At 41.3% G+C, this 12034-nt stretch overlaps 1 protein-coding gene across 1 annotated transcript; it reads right to left on the bottom strand.

Moving 5' to 3' along the window:
* Positions 1–4403: 4403 nt before the first annotated feature.
* On the bottom strand, positions 4404–11978 carry LOC136448733 (glutamate receptor ionotropic, delta-2-like). The gene is made up of 11 exons (XM_066448378.1): positions 11973–11978; positions 11702–11827; positions 10403–10507; positions 9841–10032; positions 9342–9500; positions 8002–8164; positions 6740–6914; positions 6347–6492; positions 5772–5928; positions 5170–5431; positions 4404–4796 (listed from the first exon to the last, which is right to left on the bottom strand). Exons 1-11 carry the CDS (start codon positions 11976–11978, stop codon positions 4452–4454), a joined length of 1836 nt encoding a protein of 611 aa, XP_066304475.1. The 3' UTR covers positions 4404–4451.
* Between the last annotated feature and the right edge of the window lie 56 nt (positions 11979–12034).

Genomic DNA, 12034 nt, shown 5'->3' on the forward strand with positions numbered 1-12034 from the left:
AGTTGCAATTTCATTACTGCTTCTCGTTTATGACTACAATACTTTGTATATCCTGTTGTGTGTTGTTTAGAAATTTATTTGAGGGTCACAGTAAGATATCTGTGAGGTGCCGACAAGGATCGCAGGACTTTCCTATAAGCTAGTTCACGGTTGCTACTACGCAGGTGCAGTGTCAAAGGTTAAGGCACATGCGTAGTAGCAACCTTGAACTAGCACCCCCTTGAACTAGCACCCCCAGAGGAGTACAGGTAATTATAAAAAATGAAGATAAGATCATTCAACTGATAAAAATGATATTAACCCACGTGATTATAACTAATAAGAGTTATTTCGAAAACATGGATAAAATGCAGAAAGCAAGTAAGTACAGAAAAAACTAAATTAAACATAAAGGTAGTCCTAAATTTTGAAATTGGCACGAATGCATCAATGGCGTGGCTGAAAAATCATGGACGTAAAATTTTCGACAGTTTTACCTGAAATGATGTTTCACCTTGGATGTAATTCACCACCATCACCCTAAAGACGTGTAATAAAAAAGGTTGTACTCAGATTGAGTGCCGCAAAACAAGCCCATGAAACATCATCAGAACCACATAAAACACGGTACGTTAAACTGCAAAGAGCTCTGCGCTCGGTCTCGCTTTGAAACGGTGGCGATTACGACGAAAGATGAAAGGGGAAGAAATGTTTTATATTCTCGTAGCAGCTGCAGATAATGATCATTAATGGAGTGAAGGAATCACGAGGTATGTTTCTAAAGCGAAGTACTGATTAATACCAGACTTTTACACGGAGAGCAGAATATAGATACTGGGTGCTGCCATTTGACGCTCAAAATCATGAAGGAAAATTAGATTCTCGCGATTTTCCCATATTCCCATATTGTGATATTGTTGATATTCACTAAAATGTATTGTTTTGTATATTTTCTTTAACACTTTAGCTGCCAGCCCCGGTTTTATCAGGGATACAGAAACATACCTTGTGTGCTGGGCCCGGCTATAACCGTTAAGACATGGATGGGGAGGGGGGCTGTTATCCTTATCATTACCTCTTTGGGGATCAAAATAAGACAACGACCATGCAAAAGCATCTCATGGGGTGTTTCAATGAGAGACATACCGGCGTTTCCTTTTTCATCAGTTATCCCCATCGAAACTTTTCTCTGGTCAAAATATTCGAAGCTGATGATGATGAATCGACATGGCTTTTCCATTTCACTCTGTCGATGAAAAAAGCGAGGAAAGACGGTTAACGCGAAACGTTTGACTGATGAGTATGTTACACTGAAGAACGGCTGGCTATTGACTACAGTTTTCGCACGACAACGATTTCCACTCTTCCTAGGACCATCAGTGTCGGTCCCCAGAAAGTGCGAAATGGAACGAAATGGACGAAATTTCAATTTCGTTCATTTCGTTCCATTTCGTTCCAATTCGTACTTTCTGGGGACCCATCATTGTTCATGTTAAGTTACAAAGTTCTGGTACCTCCCAAGAAGCCCATTTCCATTTCATTCACGTTGCTCTTTTCTAGAGCTGATGACAACCTGTCATCAAACTCAGAAACGTACACATTATCTTAAAAGGGCTAAGGGTGACGACACCAGGACCTTTCATCAAGACTATCTGTAAAACAGACCATCAAGTGTAATCTCAAGGGATTTGTAAGAGTGTTTTTTTAAGCGTTGTAATCAGTAAACGTGTTACTGCTGTGACAAAGTTCATTACTTGTCGGGTCGATGCGAGGATTAAACATGTTATTGACGTGAGAAACAGAATAAGTTAGATCGGTTTCGTTAGGATAAATATATATATATATATATATATATATATATATATAATACATATATGTATACTACACACATATATATGTATACTACACACACATACGATACAGCAGCGTTGATCAAGATACGTAATCCGATGGAGACGTCGATAGCGTTTGTCTCATTTTCGAGTTTCGTGACCTGAAACAAGTTGAAGATTCGCAGAGTCAAGTATTGGAGCGGGGGTTAAGGATGTACCAATCGTTACGACATGTTCATTCCAGTATCCTGATAGCAATCCACCTTAGGTCATTTTCAAGTTAACCACTCTTAAGTCCCGGTGGAGATAGTATCGCCTACTTTCCATTTAGCCCTTAATCCTGATGGATTGACTGTCCAGGTTTGGGAGACAGTGGCCCAGGGTATGCCTCATCCTGCGACCCTAGGGGCTTACAGTTGGATGGTCTCTTCAATCACCCTTTCATCAAGGAGGAAATGAAGGCAGGAGAGAATCGTTCTCACACCTAGAGACGAACTCTCGATGTTCGTAGATGGGAATCCTTATTTTCGCTTCTATTTCTATTCCCGGGCTTTTCAAAAGTGGTGCAATCATGTTGTGTCATTTCCCTGACTTGTTACGCCCTCTGGGAAACCGTTATGGAGCGGTAAAATCTGTCGTGCGATTTTGATGCCTTAAATATTCAAGCAGACCATGACAGAGCCAACCGCTAAAAAGAATCTAATGCAGCCTTTTCTGTAACAATACAGCTGCATGTTATACGACACGGTCGAGACTATCCCAAGAGTAAGTTCAGTTTATCATCCTACGATGATCGAGCGACCAATGCGACCGGCCCCTAAGCGCGATAAAGAGAAATAAATTCATAAATCATACATAACTTCTGTCACGTCCATTAAACCATTTGCGGGTAGATATTTGATGATAAGGATAACACAAGTTTTCAAGCTTGTCTGTGTTCAGTGGAATGTGAACTCTGTATGATTGATGACTGAACCCTTCCAGATACTTTCCCTCTTCGAAAGCGGAGACTCCCTAAAAACCGCCGACAGTAATCGTTACTCATCCACACGTTAACAAGAGTGCATCCATCAAGCGATTTTCTTCTTATCTCTAACGACGTTTCGACATCCCATAGCAAATATCCATTGCACATTAATGGCATTCAAAATAGGTGCTTTCAAGGATATAACCCGTGCAAAAGTGATCTGTCCCAAAGAAACTAGTGTAACGTTAAGATAAGCAAAGCCGCTTTGGCTGACTCCAGGCCTACATGGAGATGATTATGGTATGGTAAGCTAATTCAATGTTTTAGACTGTAAGCCTTGCTAACTTATGACAAATCGCAGTAAAGCGATAAATCTACAACTCATGGATTTTTCTTTTGGGAAACCGCCTGCAAATCCCACTGTCTCTGTAATTAGTTACCAAGTGCATAGACGTCCCATGTAGTGTCGCATAGGGGACAGCGAAATACAGTACTAACCTCATCCCACAGCGGTCTGAAATGGTGGAACAATGTGGAATGTAACACCAACATGTCCTATACTGGTATGATAAATTATTTTGGAAACCACCTACAAATCCCTGTAGCTACACTGTCACTGTACTCACTAGTACTTGGTAATGCTAGGGTCACATTTCCAAGCCGGGGCCCGACCGGGCTGTTTGAGAAAACAAAGAATGAAAAATGCATATCAAAGACATACATATTTTATGGTAAGGAGTAATATCTTTAACGTTTTGTGTGTTTTGTTGTATCTTATATTGTATTTTTCGTTCCCGCAAGCTGCCCGACCGGACCCCGCTTTGCCAATGTGACCCAAGCATTATTTGTTGCATAAAAGACTCATATCACAGTGGGCACGAGTGTCGAAAACAGACGATTCAAGGACATTCAACCAACCGAGAGACCATTCATATTGACAACTCTCAGCCCAGAAAAAAATATTGGAAATTGTTTGGAAGAAATAAACTACAAAGATAGAAAGTAGAAACAAATGTTGTAAACATTATATTTCTCACACGATGATGTGACAATTATGAAAGCAATCTGTATAGTGGGAAGCATGTTATAGCTTGAGGCTTAATATACGCTCATTATTAATTACATTAGCGTGAGTACTTTTATGTTTATATTTTTCGAGGCACTTACAACTACAATCATTCTGACATTTAACTATGATCCAAGGGAGCTATTTGCCAAACGTAGCGGTACGAAAGTTTTATCCATTATTTAGCAAATGCCCGTGGGTAGTAACGTTCTTATAGTATGCTGTTGGTAGAAAATGCAAGGTTGGTCACTTGACTGTCATACTGTCAAGGTAAAACCAGTCAGAGGCCCTTGGTAATAGTTTAAAACAACTATCATATCCCCTGGACATATTCTAAATCCACAACAGGTCATCTTTTAATAGACTTGTATAGATAAAACCTTTCAGTAAAACGCAGTGCATTCCCAGTCACTGGCAACGACAATGACAGTCGCTGGCAACTTCGTCCAACTTATTTTCTATTGTGGAGTCATTTGGCAGTTTAAAGTCGTTTCACATGGCGTTTTGTAGTAATCCTTCTCCTTCTCAAGCGTTCACTTCTTCGATGTATTATTTCGATGTATTATTTCAGGACATTCGATTGTTCCTGTTTCCTTCTCCATGCTATTCAAAGCTTTGTCGTGAAATCAGCCGCGTTTTTCGGGTTCTCCGAGTCCGTGGCCGTCCTACTGTTCGTGCCAACAGTGGTCCATATGCCCTCTCGTATCCCCGGACTTGAACAAAAGCAGTACTTCCTTTTGACTGGACTGTCTCTGTTTTTCGTCACCTCGCCACAGCACTCGCAATACGTCCTGGTGACGGGGAATGGAGTGGGTGGTGCCGGTGGGTACTGTTCTTGTGACGTCGACGAGACGATGATGTGGATCTCGCCGTTGTCTTGCTTGTGGACGGACACATCCGGTGGTGAGTCCGTGGCGGTGTCGAATTTACCCATCTGGACATCCCCGTTAAGCTGGAGTTGAGAAAGAGTAAACGTTAACCACATTTGGAGCAAACACGTCATTTGACACCAGCGTAGGTAAACACTCATGCGTGTGATATCCAACCATTGCTAAGCTTGCAGAGTTTTGCAAAAAGGAACAAGTGGGAGAAGTCAAGGAAAGTTGTAGCTTACTCCCCAGCATATAAACTTTAAAGGAAATACTTCAAACACATAGCACAAACTTGTAAATCAATGACTATGCAGGCGATTCTCTAGAACATGTCAAAACAAGCAGTGTCAGTACTTCTGTAACGGGTATTACATCATGTGGACTTCGTAATACAGTGCTAAACATGTTAAACAATATCTGGCAACTTTTATCACAAAGATTTGCTTTTCGTACCTCCTGGCATTTGGACTTTTCGGAGGTCCGTCTGCATGCTCTTCTACAGAGAAGGTCGCAGATTGACACCACGCAGGCCAGCACTATCCCAAAGATCAGAACACAGAACACGACTGCGAAGTTTTCCAGGGTGAGAGTCGTGCTGAAACCGGACGTGTCGTCATCAGGAAGATTGGTCACGATGGGACACTTTCCACGCTCACTAGGCCACCATTGATGCCTCAGCTCGTCTAGCCTGCCGGAGTCCTGAAGTCTTAAGATTCTGAATGGAACAGAAGAAGAAAGTCAGCCGTTATCTTTTTCATAGATACATTGCATCACGCCGGTATATCAGTACCTGTAGGAACACAGTGTACCATTATGGTGAATGGTAGTCTACAATCCAGAAAACCAATTCTGGAGGCATAAAATCTGCTAATAACATTTGTTCTGCAGTAATCTTCACAAATCAAAGTATTACTGGTATTATAGATAATAATCCAACAGTGCCATCAGAAAATCAATCGCTGCGATTAAAGGATCGAATTTTCATTCACTAAATACACCTGATGAAGCAAGAGGGTCCACATAGGAAATCTGGAATCTCAATGAGAGGTACTTACGCCATGGAAAATACTTCCGTGAATGCCGAACCATTCCCCAAGGCAATGCCGTAGCCACTTCGGTACTTCGTAAAGTCGATAACAGACAGTTGACATGTGGGATCACGGTCCGCAGCGTATTGAACGATGGGTAGATCCGCTATCAGCGCGTAGGAATCTAGAGAAGATAAGACGATCGATGGCGCACAGCATTAACAGCTTTTAAGAAAGTTAACTTCTCATGCTAGTGCGATGAATCACAGTGCACGGAATAATGAACTAGTTTCATCTTGATATCGGTGAGAGCCAAGCTATTTCAAGACATGCCACTCTTCGTGCCATTCATGCCTTTTTGCTGTACTGCGGTGAATGTAGAGTTGGCATTGATATTCTAATGTTTTGACAATACGTGGCTTTGACTTCTTTCTATCTTGGGCTACTGTTACGTCTATAGGCAATGGTGGAAAATATATTTCAGTAAGAGCATTGAATACAGCAAAGTTCTCAGGGGTGCTTTATCATTAGAGTTGCACTTAGCCAGAAGCAAAATTTAACCCTGCCTGATGCAAAGGTAAAGGAGACATTTGTCGACAGACCTTGTTTTACCCTCCGTATGCCCTCTTGGGTGTCTTCTACTAGGCTGTCATTACCGGCAGTAAGCATAGACCACATGTTCTGGTGTGAAGGGACACTTGACGTGGACAGAAATTCAACAACGGCGCTGTGTCTAACTGCCCCGAACCTGTAAACAAAGGCAATGATGCAATTATCAGTGAAACTGCAGTGATATACTGTTGCTACTAATCCGTGGAACAGTCATGAAAAAATATGCTGCTTGTTTTACATGCGTGTAATGACGAGTAGTTCAAGCATGCATATCTCTATCTGAAATTATATTGTTTGTTTCTATTCATTTGACTCCTGGCAATGTGATCAGTCCAATAATAAAGTTTGGTAAAGGGTTTGGATGAAGTAAGTCTACTTCTTACGAGAAGGAGCCATGCGACAACAGTTCCTCGACGGATGTGATGGGGGCCTGTAGTCTTGTGACCGTCAAATAGGCAGCGAGGTTGGCAGTGTATGACGAAATGACAATCAGAGCAAAGAGCCACCACACGCCAGTCAAGATACGGGCCGACACGCGCTGCAGAGATATCCCTCCGCCTGGAAAGTAACGAAGAAGTGCCCTTGATTATCTGAAAATGGTTACAACCCTGTTCTGACACCCCTATGTTCCAACAACCCTTAACTCTAGTCCTGAGGGCTCGTATTCGGGGTTAGGATTGGGGTCTTGGGTTAGGGATTTGTGTTCGGGTGTGGGCTAGGGTTCGGTTTGGTGTTCGGGTCTGAGGTTTGGGTTCGGGGTTAGAGTTTGAATCTGAGGTTAGGGTTCGGGGCTAGAGAGTTCAGGTCTAGGCTGTCAAATTTGGTTCAGAATGGATTTAATTGTCAGGAAGTTAATTCAATGTGTAACCCCCACCCTCTCACTGGACCCTCGACACGCTGGCGGCGTCGCTGCGGCCGATCGAATTTACAAAGCACTCAACGAATTTCATCGACAAAAAACGAATCTTTTAAGCTTTGTGTGTTTTGTTGTCTTTTTGGTCATACTTGTACGTTTTGAATGATATTCCCATTATAAAGTCAAGGGTAACACAAATCTAGTTTAGGACACAGCGACGCCGCCAGCGTGCCGCGGGTCCAATGAGAGAGGGGCTTAACTTTGCTCAATTTAGATTACCACTTTGCCCCAAATGGCACTCAGACATCTTACCAAGCCCGGGAACTTGTTGTAAAAGCTATTGAGTGAAAGTGTCCTTGACTTTTCCAGGCCAAAGGCCGAACTCCATTTCAGTAATGGTTTTCAGGTACTCTTGGTTCATCATCGCAAAACGTAATGTGAAGTTGTTACAGTATAGATAGTAGTGCTCAACAAAGTAACGTCATAACAACGTCAATGACATGCTAGCTCAATATGACACTATTATAATAGTAAAGCCCCCCTCTCACTGGACCCGCGGCACGCTGGCGGCGTCGCTGCGTCTTAAACTGGATTTGTGTCTCCCTTGACTTTATAATGGGAATATCATTCAAAACGTACAAGTATGAACAAAACACACAAAGCTTAAAAAGATTCATTTTTTGTCGATGACATTCGTTGAGCGCTTTGTCAATTCGATCAGCCGCAGCGACGCCGCCAGCGTGCCGCGGGCCCAGCGAGAGGGGGGCTTAAATAGTAAGAGAACGTTACCTTGTCTCACAGACGAGCTGTACAAAAACCAAACCGTGTCCGATAGAGTTGGATCTGAAGTGACGTCCACGTCAGATTCCCCCTTGCGAGTCGTTCCAGCATGTTGTAGATGAAACAAAACAATACTGACAACTGCGAATCCACCGATGATGCACAGCCACATCTAGTGAAAAAAATGGTAGACAATGCGTCTAGTGCGTAAATGTGGAACTCAAACTAGTTTGACTTTTAAGATTATTCTCATTCAGGTTCAATCGATAATGACATATGATTGTTCTCAAAAAACATCGATTTTTTCCCCCGCAGACGAGCTTGATTAGGGCGTGTATTTTTCATTTCGAGGTTAAAGGCATTCCAGTCATCACGCTCATAGGCGGAACGTCTGTCAAGTAAAACCTTGACTCATCCTTTTTCCCTACAATTTTCACGTCTGTAAAGGCAAGGTAATGGTACTGCAATGAAATTCTCCGGAGCAGGAACATTATTGCACCCATCATTCATTCTACCAGACACGTAATCCTTTCAAGGCTTGCAGATTGAATTCCTTGCCTTTATAGAACTGTATTTACATCCAATCTACTGCTGCCGTGTTCTATCCAATATATGTGCAAATTATTTGATTATCCCCCTACGAAGATGAAACGAATCTCCTACTCTTTTATTTCCGATATGCACGTTGTTTTGGGAGATACTGTGGATTCTAAATTAGTACCTTGACGTAAAATGCTAGGGCCAGTCTATGTACAAATGATATGCTATGTGAGAATACTAATTGTATGCTATTACTAGTTCGTCTTTATATCGCAATTTCAATGTTATTCATATAGCGAATCGCATTGCACACAGTTGCCATCTTAAGTGGTAAAATTCAAAATTTTGTTAGGCGTACTAGTGTCTATTACAAGTTACCATAGGGGTTTTAGATAAAATTTGTAAAACTTTTGAATTATCTGGAATAAAAGAATAAAGTCACAACAAATATGACATTAAAAGAAAATCAAGAGTGACTTGGAATTAATTTAGATATTTTGGAAACTTTATGAAAGTGACTGGACCAAAATGTCTTTATTTAGAATAATCTAAAACTTTGGTGTGGTTCTTTCACTTTTAGAAATATTTACAAATATTTGCAACATTTTCGAAATTGTAGATTATTCTGCAAAGTAAATATTTCAATAGCTTTACATGAACGGGGAGATATTTAGAAATTTGATCTACTTCCAAAATATTTCCAAACTATCTCACACTTGTTAAGAATTGAAAATAATTGTAAATAATGATAACTTGGAATGTTGAAACTTGAACTCGCGAGGTAAAATGCAACAGATGACCGTGGGTACCTTGAGATGGAAAGGCTTCAGAATTGTTAACCAGTCTGACTTTCTTGGTTGTTTTCTGACGAGAATGCCGATGGATCCCTCCATGAACAGTCTGGTGAAGTCTAACACTTGTTCCCTTTCTGTTGTAACACCGATAGGACCCAAGGCCAGGTCTGCGTCCTAGAAACAAGACACACGAAAAATGCTTAATAATAATCGGCCGGGCTAGATCAAAGTAAAATATCTCATAATATGTAGGGAAGACTTGTTTCTCTAAATATAGATCATTCGTGAAGTAGCGAAAGTCATTATGCAGACCCTACACTACACTGGAGCTAAGAATAGATAATAAATTGATGATTAAAAATTGCACCAGATTTCAAAACAATTAATTAATGATAGAAACATATCTATACATTCTCACCATTCAGTTCATCAATATTGATGCTGGACATATTTTTCGAGATTCTTGTTGAAAGGTAAAATCCTAATACTTGTTAGGTGTATTGCATATACTCACTTCTTGCATGATGTCTCTGGTCATCCCGTTCCAGCTCCCGTCATCCTGAAGGCTTCCATACTTCCCATCATGCACTTCGTACAAGAAGTAGTCGAATTCCAACATGGCGGACAAGTCCTTCAAAAGGTCAACGCAAAAGCCGCTGTATGTGACGCCATCCGACAAATTCTTTCTAAATACGAAAGGCTGTTCCTGTAAAAGCAAAACCGTGTCAGCTATTTGTGGGGAGGTAGTATTTGACGATAACTCGGGTGATTTAAAACTACGGGATGGGTCCTGAGTGGGAAGTTATTATCCCAGATTTACCGAATGGGTTGGTTATTGACAAGGGTGGTGATAAATCTAACAAATGTATGGGTGAGAGGTCCTTTGATCGAAGTGAGCAACTTGACTACAATTGATCTCCATTGCGTCTCGAGTAACCCTTTGCAAATTTACGGACTTTTCCTACACATCTGCTTGTATTTCATTACGAAATGGTTAGCTAGGAAATATATGAATTGCAACATCGAACGTGATATATGATTCTCAGCAATCTAGATCTTGGAGACAAATGTCATACCTGTATTGTTACAACTCTGAATGTTTTTCCTTTTATCCCCGACTTTTTCTTCATTTCTTCGAAGAAGTTCTCCTCTGAAAGATCGTCGTCCTCCCACCAGATATCCTGGGGGACGGAGAAAACAGAGATGGTATCATCCTGATTGAAAGTCTGAATAGATGCGATATGTTACAAACGCCCTTTGATTGATTGGTTTCATATTGGGGAGTTGTCGGACGATGTAGTACCACTATGTAATAAACTTCACCCCTTCCCTATCAATAGTCTTTCACCATACCTGTCATCCACGTTATAATGCGACTATTCGTCATAAGGACCAGTTCAGGGCAGTCCTCATTCCAGGGGGGTTTCTATGTAGACCTCATATCGAGCGTTATAAATGCTTGGCCGGTGGATTGCTACAAGAGTGTATCGAGATTCTGCATAGCGTCGTGAATTATTGAACAGAACGGGACGGAGAGAGAGTACCTCGCCATATGGCAGTCGATATTGCAGTAAAAATAACCGTAGTCTAGATTGATTATAATTATGACTTTCTCAGATAGATTTTCTACGCATTTCCGGTGTGTAATAAAGCATCGCTTCATTTTTAGACTGTTTTTTCTTCACCATTATAGGATCAAATCGATTAGCAATAGATTAATGTTCCATTCTGTAATACGTCTTCGCCAGTGCACCTCATTATGGATATATAAGAACAATGATGTGTCGTTCTAAGGTACAGGTGAACCATAGATTGTATGTTTATGCCAAGTTCGTTGCATCATGCAACACTCTGGTTGCGTGCGTAGTCCAGTGGTTAGCGATCTTGCCACTGGAACTAGAAGCCCCAGGTTCGATCCCGTCGCTCACCCGACATGCACGCTACCGGAAAGGGTCGCAGTCCTTAGGACGGGAAGTTAAGCCGTGGTCCACTGTTCATTGTGCTTGTCGAAAAGAGGTAGGGGAATTTCCCCGGTACAATGAACCTGTAAATACTGTACATATAGCGTCTGTCTTCTCTGTCATGACCGTGGAAGATTAGCTCACTGTTCATTGAGTTCATTTGAGCTAAACTGGTCACTTTCCTTTCCTTTCTTGTGGTATGTCTATAAAGTTATTCACTAAAGTACGAGCTGACTTCCAAACATATCGATCTATAGACTTATGACGAGATGAACTTTGTGGAAAAGGTCAGCCATCTTCTAAAATCGAAAGGAATGGACTCAGGGTAGCTAAAGACAAAAGGTCAGGTTAGAGTCTATCGTCTTGGGCTAAGACTCTTCAAGAACTTTCATGCCAAGATGCACGAAGCTTTACCCAAAGGTTGTCGGTAATTTCCCCAGCAAGCTCTGATTGTAGAGACTTCAAAGTGGACAGCACAGATGCATGGTAGTTGACTTGTTCGAAGATTGAACTTCCTAGTACACCCCCTGTCCCAGATTGCTGTATGGAAAACACAATTAATGTAAACATTCATACACCAAAATTAGTTACTCAAGCAACTGGATGGAATTGTGAAAATTGTGAAAATTTTATCCAGTTGCTTGAGTAACTTTTTTTGGCGCATCTTACTACATGGATGTCTAACCTTCATCAACGTAAATATTGATACGTCTTGTAGTATAGCATGAATGTTATGATTTACATGTA

Source organism: Branchiostoma lanceolatum, chromosome 14 (assembly GCF_035083965.1).
Source record: "Branchiostoma lanceolatum isolate klBraLanc5 chromosome 14, klBraLanc5.hap2, whole genome shotgun sequence".
In the NCBI taxonomy this organism is placed as follows: domain Eukaryota; kingdom Metazoa; phylum Chordata; class Leptocardii; order Amphioxiformes; family Branchiostomatidae; genus Branchiostoma; species Branchiostoma lanceolatum.